Source organism: Charadrius vociferus, unplaced genomic scaffold (genome assembly GCF_000708025.1).
Source record: "Charadrius vociferus isolate BGI_N301 unplaced genomic scaffold, ASM70802v2 scaffold196, whole genome shotgun sequence".
NCBI classification, from domain to species: domain Eukaryota; kingdom Metazoa; phylum Chordata; class Aves; order Charadriiformes; family Charadriidae; genus Charadrius; species Charadrius vociferus.
In genome coordinates, this window is record NW_009648953.1 from 2,033,129 (window position 1) to 2,046,226 (window position 13,098).

At 41.4% G+C, this 13,098-nt stretch overlaps 1 protein-coding gene across 1 annotated transcript in view; it reads left to right on the top strand.

Annotated features, from left to right (window-relative positions):
• The first annotated feature begins 12,721 nt into the window (after positions 1-12,721).
• Positions 12,722-13,098, top strand: part of DRAM1 (DNA-damage regulated autophagy modulator 1) — a 16,536-nt gene continuing 16,159 nt past the window's right edge. Inside the window, exon 1 of the mRNA XM_009887438.1 lies at positions 12,722-13,013. Coding sequence (XP_009885740.1) covers positions 12,722-13,013 — 292 coding nt within the window. The remainder of the gene's footprint in view (positions 13,014-13,098) is intronic.

Consider the following 13,098-nt stretch of genomic DNA (forward strand, 5'->3'; position numbering starts at 1 on the left):
TCTGGCTCCTGTCAGCTTCCCGCCGCGGGGAGAGGCGCTGCCCTCCCCTCCCCTCCTTCAGGGCGCTGCGGGCAGCGGGCCCGAGTGGCCGCGGGGCAAAGTTTAAACGTTTTGCTGTGTGACGGCCTCGGTGATGTAGAAATTACTGAGCCGCAAGAGAGTTTTTCTGCCCGCGTGAACCCCTCTCCAGCTGTGGCCAGCAGAGCTGTCGAAGCTTCCAGGTACGCTGCAAAGCAAATTGGCTTTCCTCAGCTAAAAGGGGTCAGGGGGACTCTCAGATGTCATAAAGATCGAGTAGAGCTACATGCTAAGATTTCATTTAAGCATTTCTACGCTTGTTTCGGCACAAAAATGAAGTTCATGACAGGGTAGCCACCAGGCTAGGAGAAGGTTATTCATGGAGGTCTTCAAGAACAGTTCTTGAGGCAAAAACATGATAACAAAAAAGCAGTTGGAGGCCACTGGCTGACAGCAGACTCTGCATTAGTCAGGTTTCTGCCATGAAGTTCAGCCATCTACATCGGACACTGCTGGTATCGCCTCGGTCAAAAGTTTCCTCAGGCAGAGGCACTTCTGGTTACCAGAGCAAAATAATGTGGTCCCATAAGTCCTCCTGAGGCCAGGGACAGTAGCACCCACCTCTGTAGTCCTCTATCCCTTCATCAAAAGGCGTTCTAAGTATTTCTTACAACTCACTGCAGTGACTTTTCTGAGTAACAAACATCACCCTCTTGTTCATTTTCCCCAGTGTGTAAATTAACAATGCCTGACCATTTCCAGAAGTTTGTCCTAGTGTATTTACACAGTTGTGGCGTGAGAGGGCTGCACCTGGTTGTGCTTCTTTAAGAAGTGTCCAAGAGTGTGTGGCTCTTCGGCACAGCTCTCCCAATCCACTGAGCCCTACTCCTATTTACCTTTCTGGTGTCACAGTGTTTTTCCTTTCTTCATGGGCCATGGGCCAGGACGGCAAATTGACTAGGGGCTACCTTCAGAGTCTCAGAGCCCACCACACAGTGCTGTGTTCCACGTCCTTATCCTATGTTATCAGCGTGATTATACTTATTTGGCCTCCCATGACAACCCACCCCTCCAATCTCAGCACAAAGAAGCCTCTAGCTAAGCTTTCATCGCCTGTTGTGCACAGCCAGCATTTTCTCCTAACACATGCAGTCTTCTTCCTTCACAAGTTCTCACCAATGTGCCAAAGTACTGCCCTGGAGGAATATAATCTTTAGATATTTGCCAGTACTTCCCTCACCTGCACCTTCTGTTCAAGCGCTGCGCTGTGATTATTGAGCTATTATAACCGAATGGCAGCGTTTCTTTACCACTGCCTACAGCATTGTGGCTGCAGTACCAGTGGTGGCCTGGTATTCTGAGTCAGCCACTGAGGTTTTAATTGAGAACTGAGGTATAGCATGTATGCAGATTAGGAAAACAAAAACGTTAGTTCTGGTCAACAATACAGTGTAAATGCAGAAACAGACTAAAATGTGCTGAAGATATGAAGCTGAGAGACGTAACAACAAAGTAAAGCAGCAAATCAGTCAGGGGAAACTGGATGACTTCAAGGCCTGGACTACTAATTAGTGCAAAGTGTAGGATGATACATTTATGCAAACTAATAAATACTTCCATATAGTACCAATGTGATAAAGCCATTACAATTCACACAATCTTTATAAGATTTGTAAGGTATCAGCCAAAGTATTCAGCAGATATAGAGATGTAAAAAGCTACTGTACAAATCATGGTGGGACTATATCCGTCCTTGCTTGTAGAATACCCATTTTCAGGGAATATATATTTAAACTGGAATAGATGCATGAAAAGGAACAACCAGATCCCGCCTTCTGAGAAGACACTAAAAGATTTTGGCTTGTTCACATCACAAGAATGAAGATCAGAAGTTTATTTAAACTAAACACAATACTGTCACCAGGTTAAAACAAAACAATACAAAACCCCCAAACCGAAAACAAACAACAAAAAAAGAAAGGAGGAAAAACAGATTCTGGAATATATTTGAAATAGGAATAGCAGAAATACCTACCAAGCCTTGAGAGAGAGCTCAGCCAGCTTGTGACAGGAGACAGGATTCTATTCCAGATGTTCCCCTATATTCCCATTTTGCCATGGGTTCATACACTGTTTCCATCTTCAGTCCATCAAAGTCTTAATTATTCCATGCAACACAGAAAGGCATGACGGAAAATGGATGAAAATAAGGCCACTCTCAACTTGCTAATTAATTTCAAGTTACAAAGTACACACAGTAGATGCAGGTTCAAATCCCTTTTGAGAAACTCTGAATCCAAGTTTCTTGGATCCTTCTACTAGAAGGATCTTCTAGAAGGATTCTTCTAGTCTGTCACTAGAAAATCCTTTCAAGCTCAGAACCAGAAACCAGTTCAGCGACCTTGCATCACTTTGCAACCAGCTTTGTGGGCACGTCTCTGAAAGGGGCTGGGCTCAGGCCAAATTCTTCTTTTTTTTTCACATTTTATCTAATGCATTGCTTAGGCAGCTGTCCAGGTGAGTATCTTGCTACTGTATCCAGGAATGGGATACTTAACTTGCTTCATTTCCCCAGTCACTGTACAGGCAGATGAACACAGATATCTGCTTGGAGCAATAAATTCCACTAGGTGTCAGGATATCTAAAAATTAGACGCTGCCATTATAATCAAACGTATACTAAGTATAAGGGTGTTGCAAATTCACTATCCATGTAAATTGTTGGACTTTTGGAATAATCTACTTAACTGTACTTGTATTTGTATTAACTTGAAGATGCACGTAGCAGCACTTAAAGCAAATGCATGCCTTCTTTGGAATATGACGTAATCTAAATACGCCATCAAATAGTTGTAAGCACACTTTATCTTGATCCTGATTTTCTGCAAGTTGCCCTCACCAACATTTTCTATCTCTTAGATCTCAGAAAGCTCTCTGAATTGGAGATCTTTTTCTTACTACAGTTAGACCTTCTTTCTAAGAGGGGGTGAAAGCTACGTTCAAAAGGAAAGTAGTAACTACTTCTTTCCAATGGGACTGGAGATATCCTGTAATGTTCAAAGGCTTGAGGAAAGCAGGAGTTGCTGCTACTCTTCTGCATGTCTACCCTGGGAAAATGGCAATCAACTGCTCACACTGTTCCTTCCTTAGAAAGAAAGGCTGAAGTATTGTGGAATTCTTTTTCCATATTTTTTGCATTCTAATTTACTGGGGAGAAGAGTAAAAGCTAAATATCTGAAGCAATAGTGTAATTATCTTTTGTTGAGACAGAAGACCAAAAACGATCAACCTAACCTCTCAAGCTTCTTTGTTAGCCAAGAATAATATTCACAGCACATTCCTCGAATCTTGCTCTAAGAGAATTAACGTCCTCCTAGGCTTCCAGTGTTTGTCACTGTATGGTCTGTTTCACAAGCATGAATTAGTCTTGTAGCACCTCTGTGAAGCAAATATTACTCAACACAAAGGCAAAGACAAAATTCAGCAAGTTCGACGCCTGCTTCCACTTCAGGACCGATTTTTCACAGTGCAGGACCGATTTTTCACAGTACCAGTAGTACTCTGAAGGCTCAGCAGTTCACTTTTAGGGACTTTGGTTGCATTTGCGAATGCTCAGAACTTCTGAGCGTTCAGAGGTGTCTGAAGTCAGGCAAGCAAAAGTAAAGAACCCAGAGGTAATGGCTTACCTGTGGAAAGTTTGTTTGAAGCGACCTGGCTATCATCGTAGAAGAGTTTTGCAGCAGAGGCAGAGGCCAATTGGTATTTCCTCAATGTAATTAGGCAGCTATCATTTCTATTCCTGCCCCATTCACAAGAGATCTTTAAGAAATTTTGTAAAAGTATTAGAATTTCTTCTACACAGCTGTGAACAGCTTCATCCCATGCACTGAAGGATGGAGAGGAGAAAAAAACAGCAGGTTATTTCACCACTCACTCTTGTAATGCACATGCTCAAAAGAATTAAAGTCCTCAAAAGCTCCTACAAAAGTGCCTAAATTCCTGTCAAGTTTAGTGGCAATCTAGACACCTGCCTAAATGCATGCTCCATAATTACCTTTGTGCATCTGGTCTAAACAGTCTCTTTCCAGTAACATTTAAGAAAAAAAAATAACAAAAAGCAGTTTTATTAGCATAAACGTAATCCAGAAATCCTCCTAATTTTTCTTTGGTTGTCAATACTTACCATTGAAATTACATCTCTATATCATGCAAAAATGGCATGTCCCAGTTCAAGAGGGACAGGGAACTGCTGGAGAGAGTCCAGCGAAGGGCAACCAAGATGATTGAGGGATTGGAGCATCTCCCTTATGATGAAAGAGAGCTGGGACTCTTTAGCCTGGAGAAGAGAAGGCTGAGGGGAGACCTTATTACTGCTTATAAATATCTAAAGGGTGGGTTGAAGGAGGATGGAGCCACACTCTTCTCGGTGGTTCCCAGTGACAGGACGAGGGGCAATGGGCACAAGCTGGAACATAGGAAGTTCCGTTCCAATACACGGAAAAACTTCTTTGCAGTTCGGGTGACAGAGCACTGGCACAGGCTGCCCAGGGAGGTTGTGGAGTCCCCTTCTCTGGAGATTTTCAAGACCTGCCTGGATGCAGTCCTGAGTAACGTGCTCTGGGCAATCCTGCTTTAGCAGGGGAGTTGGACTAGATGATCTCTAGAGGTCCCTTCCAACTCTGAAAATTCTGTGATTCTATGATTCTGTTTAGGTATCCAGGGTAGTTTTGTCCTGTTTAGCAGAAGATGAGTAACAGTGAGGACTCACCGGCGTGGACTTCAGAGCAGGTTATGTGAGCTCCTGGTAAGAAGCATGTGCGTTGTTAGTCACAGTGAAAGCTGTGTTGCCACATCTTCACAGCTAACATGACGTGTGGGAGCTGGGTTAAAACTAGCCAAGTTGCAGCACGACATTTTGGAAGCCAGACATGCTTGCTGACCCACCATCAGGGACCTACAGCCCCTCTCTACAGCTCTGGCCCATTTCTTCCCTGCCAAAGCCCTTCAAAGGTTTCTCTGCTAAACTGCGTGTTCATTTACTATATTAACACGCTCTTAAGGACCAGCTCCTCTAAGAAGCTGCGTATCTTCTGTGCCTCTAGGAGCCAACAGAGGACTTTGTAGAGGGCTAGGGCCTAAGCAGTAGTCAAAACAGGCTGGTGTGCTTGTCAGCATTTTGAAGGGATGCGTTAGCACTTTCTGTGGAAAGAAAACGGGAGACAATAGGGCCTTCTAGGACTTCTCTCGTCTCCCACCCTTCAAAAAAGTATATCTGAATGTTAGTATCTATGCTTCTGAAATCCTATTTAAAGCTGTAACCTTAGGCATATTGGAATGAGTAGCTCAGTACAGCGCAGTGAATTTGGCAGTACCACTATCTGTCAAATACAATCATTAGATCAAAATTAGTCATTCAGAACATAACAGTAAAAGACAGTCCCCATGCAGTATTCAACCCTTTAAAAAAATCATCTCATTTTGACTCACTGTTTACAGAGATCTTAGCCTTTGATAAGACTCAGTCCCACTGACATTACCTCTAAAATAGAGACTGAATGTAAGTGATCTGGGTGTCAGTTTCCGGGAGACGATATTGGTTCCTGATGCTATGCCTTGTAATCTCTAAATTGGTCTGTTTTAGCCTCATGGGACACGATATCGGTTCCTGATGCTATGCCTTGTAATGCATTATCTCTAAATTGGTCTGTTTTAGCCTCATCAGCGAATGCAATCTGATTGTATGCAGCTAGTGAGAGTTTTCCTTTGGTACTGCAGCAAAAGTGGAAATTTGAAAATTGTGCTTGCTACTTCAGTGTGTCACTAATATTGAAAATCCTCAGAGCTCCTAATCCCCTGGATAGGTATGCAAGGAATATTTATGACTTCTTACTTGAAAAATTTTTTGATAGAATATAGAATCCTTGTTTTGCTTCAGACCCCATTTCTCTACTGGCCCTATTTCTCTACAGGAGAAAACATTTTATTATCTCCTAAATGGCAACCAGTCATCCTACTCTTTCCAGTTCTTTTCTATTTGTGCAGATACTAGAAAGGATATTTACAATAAGCTGAAGAGCATGGCTGGTAAATATTAAGTATAACTAGAGAAAAAAGGAAAATGGAAATAACTTAGAAGGAAAAGCAATGACTGGAGAGCAGAACATTGGAAAAACGGCATTTTGAAAATCTCTGAAAGTGAGCATCTAGATGAGGCTGAGGCGGCATATGCACCCGGCACTGAAACCAAATTTTCAAAGCATAATACTTGCTAACATTTTACTCTGAAAAACACCATGTTTTCTGAGCCCTTCAAACTAAAATAACAAATGCCCACAAAAAGCCAGAAGAAAACTGTTGAAACTTTGCTGATAGCTGTACAATGTCAACGTGATTAAATTACCGGGCAACTTGGCCTAGTCCGCTTCTTCTGCAGAATGTCAACTGTTCTGTCTTCTGTGGAAGAAAGGGTGAAGATCCATCAAGAAATTAGTTAAATTATTTAGGGAGTTAGGCTGCAGCATATAAGGAGTGGAGTGGAGAGGAGAGGAGTGAAGAGGAGAGGAGTGGAGAGAAGAGAGGAGAGGAGAGGAGAGGAGAGGAGAGGAGAGGAGAGGAGTAGAATAGAATAGAATAGAATAGAATAGAATAGAATAGAATAGAATAGAATAGAGTTTCTTGAAGTAAAGTCTGGTTCTCAGAAATGTTTGATTATTCTAAACAGTAAAAAAATATTATTTTGTATTTTAACACTAAAACCACAGGGCCTTTAATACGTTGATGTCATTATTACATAATAGTGCTGGAAAATCAAGAAGATTTTGTGGCTGTATCAAATGGCATATACTTCTTACATTACAGTGGAAAGATGGAGATTCAGAACATTAGAAGGGCATTTTATTGTGGCTAGTCAGCTCTCAGTCACTTGGATCACAGTATCAGAGAGAAGGATGAAATAGATAAAGGACCTCTTCAGGAAGAACAATCTTCTCGTTGCTTGGAAATACACTTTCTATATCTAAAAATGCTTAAGAGAGTATACAAAAAGAGTAGAGTGGAAATAATTACAAGATCCTTTAGAAAGCCCTATCAACTGTTGTTCTTCATATTTGTTTCATGCCTATTTTATTTCAGAACATGATAAGAATACATCATGATTCCTTTATTTTCATGTACCCTACAACTACAGTGAATTACTCTGTTATCCCCAGAAAAGACAGACTTTGAATTCTTGCTTCATGAGCCTCCAAGGAACAACCTGAATTCCCTAGGACGCACCCAGGGAGAAGGACCAAGGGGGTTTTCTCTAGCAGGGTGGTGGCGAGTGGCCCTATGAGATAGAGCACCCCACTCAGGTGGGCTCTAATGGGCAGCCTCTGGCCGCTGCTGTCTATGGCACCACTTCCCACCTCCCATTGAACCCTGGTAATAGGCTGCAACAATGTACAACTTGAACCACTGGAAAACCTGGTGCCTCTGCTGCCATTCATGAGTGGAAAAGCTGGTACGGACAAGACTCAGGTATAGCTCATGATCTTTCCTCTGGGACTCCCAGAGTTGCACCAGCTTTTGCTCCATCCGAAGTTCCTCATCCAAATAAGAAGCAGTGATGCTCTGCTCTCACAGGTTATCAGAGTGCTCATGGCCAAGGTACAAAGCTTGGTATCATGGTACTGATTTCACTGCACTTTTACTGAACAAGAACAATCCTTCTGCCTTTGTTCCATATTATTTGTGGTCTTACCAGAGTTGCTAGAAAGCACAAGTCTTTCATATAGAAGGACTATGAAGGATGCTGGCAGAGACCAAGAAAAGATGGAAAACACAGTTTATTAAAACTGAAAAGACCAAATCGGACAAAATATTTAGGTTTTGTAAAATTACATTTTACTAAGTAAGTCTGTCTGTTATATTTGTATCAGCTTGAAACAAGCAGTTCCAACATAGAGATTTATTACCCTGAAGCACGTGTAGCTGCTCTCTGTGGCCTTGTTAGACCTTGGTGTCAACTGCAACAAGACACAAAAGAAGGAAGTCCATGAAAGGAGCAAATAGTAATGCAGCCAGCAATGTGCAAAGCACGGTATAAACAGGAAGAAATAGTTGAATGCCCTGTATTTAGCAATATGCTGTGGTAAAGGCAGACAAACCAACATCTGTAAATTGTTCTGCGAAATCTAGGTTAACATATGAAAATAGGATCTGATTTTTCAGCAGTGGGTACTCCCCATTTCCAGGAGGTTTTATGTTGAAAATAGCACATCATTAGCCATTTCCGGTGTTGAGGAAAAGATATTTTTGATAGCTTTTCCTAGGATTCATCAAATTCTGTCAGTTTAGACTCTGAGTCCATTAATCCCTTTGCATCCTAATTGGACTCAAGGTCATTAATTTCATTGCTTCCTTTGCCTCTTCAGCAAGCAACTTAGTGTCAGTTACTGTGTTCCACTAAGAAAACTGCGAAGGTACTTCTCTCAGATGGGAAGGCCACATAAAAAGCTACCATTTTGCTTTGAATGATTGCCTTTTCCCTAAAAATGTAGTGCCAAAACTATTAAAATGCTAGAGCCAAATTCTCCCACTACCTGCTTTAGCATGTTGACTACTCATCTAGAGTGAGGGATAATGAAGCCATTGCAGAATGGTTCATCTGCAGCTAAACAGTCTCTTTCTTGCCCACATCGGTCTGCGTGCATTCTGGAAACAAAGATTTCTACCAATAAACCCTTTCACTAAACATCAACTGAAAAGAAAGTGAAAATAGAGAGTCGAGGCATTAAAAATACACATTTTGAGAGCTAATATTCTCTAGGAATCCTGGAATAAAACTTTTCAGATCTTGGCATTATTGGGAGATATTGATCCAAATCTGTCCCACACCACAGGAAGCTTCCATCCTCTTTTGGAGAGAAAACTACACAATGTCAACCCTGTAATTACCTCTCTTTGTTCTTAAGGGACTCAACATTTTTTTTTACTTTCCCGCTCTTTTTGACAGCTGAGACATCTTTATCTATATTTTGATTAGACATTTGGTTAGATATTATAATCTAGCTAACTATAGAGGGAACCAAAACAAACCGAGCAACATAAACCATCTTTTCTCTTGAACAGTAACACTTGACAAATACTTTACAACTAAATCACATTACCTGCCAGAAGTATTAACATAATGCTATGAATGCCTCACAGCATAAGACTTCACAGATGTTGTAGGCTGTTATTATTGCCGTTCTGAACTTCACATCAGAAGTGAGAATAGCTCACACATGCTTTTGTTACCAAGAGAAGGTTACAGACATTTGGCAGGTGACCAAAGAGGAAGGGAAGAGATACTACCAACCAGCTTGAACCCTTTACATAGTCATCTGCAGAAGTTACAGGTAGTGCGTTTGATTCCTCCTGTAAATGTCCTTCTGATACAACCTGTGGCTGCCAACTGTTCCCTTCTTGCCGGCCAATACCATTTTTACCACAGCAGTCCCCAGCTGCTGCACAGCTGTCACACCCTCCTTTCCTTATTTCACCATACACTGCTTTTCTCTTTACAAGCAACAAATGCTTCCTCTTCTCTCTCACTTTATTCCCTGGGAAGATCTAGTTCTGCTTATGAGCAGTCATAAGTCTGTGAATTCCAAAGGGTATGTTGTTATAGTGGAGCTCCTTGGATATCCAGGTCTGGTTACATATAAATAAATCCAACAAGTAATCTCTGAGTACAAAACCTGCAGACCTTATGTTTTTATATTGTAAATGTAATCTTCTTGCAGATTTTTAGGTTTTTTGTTCTACGCTGGAAACACTTTCACATTTAAAGAAAGGGTAAAAGTATTAGGAGAACAGTAAAGTAACAGGCTAGAATAAAATTGTATTTTCTATTTTATTTAGGGTTTTGAATGCCTGTGTATGACAGCCAAAGCAAGCTTGGGAGGTACCCTTTATGTCATACATATGACGTAAGACAAAAATCACTTGGCTTTGTTTTAGAGTTTGCTAAAGGATTGGCAGGTGCTAATAAAAATTTTTAAGCATTCCATTCACAGATTAAGGCTGCTTTTTTCATAGTCCTTATGTGTAGCAATATAGAAGATTTCAAGAAGTAACTGAACTACATAACCTCTGTCTTGCTCATGTTACAGACTTTCATTACTGTCATGTTCTCATCTTGCTTGCTTTTCCATTTTCCAGCAAGTTCTTACCAAATCAGGGAAGTAAGAGCTACAGTAACTATTTTGCACAGGATCTGTCGGAACACCATGCAGATATATTAAAGACCAACATGTTTAGGGAGGGGGAGTCTTCTAAGTAGGACTTTCATGTTCCAGATCAATTTGTAATAAATGAGTTTGGAATTACACAGTGTAGCCAGCACTTTCTTATTTTATTTAGATCTCTCAAAATTTGCCTAAATTAAGTTCTGCTGCTTCTCCATACCCTTATTTTTTAACAGCTTTCTGGTAACACATTTCTTTACAATTTATTTATGTTGCTGTTCATAAGCAATATTAAAACAGGCAGATGGGACACATTCTGAACTTCCATCTGCCTTCTTCAACTTTCTTGACTACTACAGTCTAAATCTATCTAGAGATCACTCAGATGTCTACTTCTTGCCCAAACACACTGTTTTCTCAAGAATTGTCTGCAAGAGCACAGCAAGCTGTGCTTGTGGACTTCTCAGGCAGTGAGCAGTTTAAGTGCATGAAGTATAACGGGACAGACCGAAGCAAACCAGTATCAAAACTATGCCATTACAAGATAAACAACATTGCGGTGCCTGTCAGCTTCTCTCACAGGAAACCAGGACTATTGTTTAAATACGAGAATGGATTCAGCATAAAAAATGGTCTAGATATGACAAACACCAGAGAAGTGAAGTCCTATCGCAACAGGCCCTGCAAAAAGTCTGTCCCCATCTTTCTTATAAGCCCCCTTTAAGCACTGAAAGGCCGCGATAAGGTCTCCCCGTACCCTTCTCTTCTCCACACTGGACAACCGCAACTCTCTCAACCTGTCCTCATGGGAGAGGTGCTCCAGCCCTCTGGTCATTTTTGTGGCCCTCCTCTGGACCTGGTACAAGACGTTCATGTCCTTCTTGTGCTGAAGGCTCGAGAGTTGGGTGCAGCACTCCAGGTGGGGTCTCACAAGAGCAGAGTAGAGGGGCAGAATCACCTCCCTCGACCTGCTGCCCACGCTTCTTTTGATGGCCCAGGATATGGTTGGCCTTCTGGGCTGCTAGCGCACAGTGCCAGCTCCTATCTAATTTTTCATCTACAGAAATCCAGTGAAGCTACATTAAAGTCCATAGTTATTTTGTATTTTTATACCACCGGTGTTTTAATATGATCTATCCAAAGTACAATAAATCAAAAATACATGGACCTTCTTTGAAATAGCACACTGATGTTCTCAAGTCCAGTAAATAAAATGATTCCCCTCAAGTTTGTCAGTAACCTGTATTGGTTACTCCTTGCAGGTCCTACTGATCTTTTAAAGAGCTATATACTAATGCTGCTGACAAAAACAAATAAAAGATCACTGCTCAAATTATATGTTGTTACTGCCTACCTCCTACAATAAAAGTATAAAGAAACATCACATGAGCTGTAATAAATGTTTACATAGCAACTAAGAGCCTTTGCTAGTGATCGCCAAACAGTAAGTTACCACCTGCTTGAGCCAACGACGTGCCTTTTTCTTTCCCTCCAAATAATGTCCAGGCACTGCAAAAAGTCATGTGAAAAATTTAAATACTCAACTCTCACTTAAGAGTGAGTTATTTACTACTCACAAAACTATAGTTAGTATAATGAGATTTTGCAGAACAGTGGATGAAACATTTTTTCAGCAATGTGACTTAAATGTTGATGCAGTAAAATAAAGTGAATCCTATCCTCTTTCTACAAGGAACCAAAACAGAACAATACATTACTGACAAAAAAAACTTGTCAAATTCTACTTCTAAAAATACAGTGAACATTAATATATTTCTTCAGTCCATTTATTTAAAAAAGAGACTATATATAGTGCTTGTATACTATTTCTTTTAATTTTCTGTTTCAAGGGAAAAAACAAAGATACCTGATATTGAGGGGTAATTAAACAGAAAGTTTTAAATCAGCATATATTAAGACAGCTCAAATATTAATTTCATTCCAATATTTTTTGCATGTCTAACCTAAAAAGAAATAAACCCTTTATTTCCACCAGAAACTTCTGCCACTCAAAATTACTAAAGACCGATTACCTAACACCTCTCTTTCAGAGTACTACAGAGGTATTAGCCAATACTAAAAGGGACAGGCTATTTTTTTTTTTTTTAAAAGTGCTTGAGTGTAATCATGAAGTATCAGTGAATTATTAGATTCAAGTTACACCTGAGGAATGCGAGCAACACGCTACTGCCAAAAGGCATCGGGTGTAGAGTACCTCCAGTCTTAGCGGTAGAATAATGTGTGTCATTACTCTTCTGTACTCACACCAATGTACACTGTCCCAAAGTCTTTTGTTAAATTTCTGTCTCGCTTCCCAATATCTTCAAAGGCACGCCAAGTGCTCACCTTCTAACTCACTACGCTTCCACCACAGGGAATGTGTACTCAAGGCAGCAAGACAAGACTGAAAATAAATTTTCAAGGAGATGAAAGGAGAGAGGCGGAGTACGCAGGTATTCGTCTGTGTTTCAGAATGGTGACCATGCGTCTGGATGTTAGTTTGGAAGGCAGATAAATATGAACAGTCAAAGGAAATAGAAGCAACCCTGACAGATTGCCCACGGCTCCAGGTCAAACCAAAGCGAAAATGCGGAACCCGGCGTGATTTTTACTTCAACTGCGGTTTCCCTCAGAGCACACGAAAAAGCGAATCGCCCAGGACATGTGCAAACCAAGACGGCGACCTTACGTGCTTGAAACGCAGATCCGAGGCGGACGAGTTTTGTGGGACTCCACGACGGGACGCTTCAGCCCCCACGGCTTCTCACCCGCCTCGCACCTCCCGTGCCGCGCCTCCCCCACGGGCAGCGGCCCTCCCCGGGCCCGCCGGCCCCCCCGCCGCCTCCTCCCCCGCGCGGGGGGGCCACCC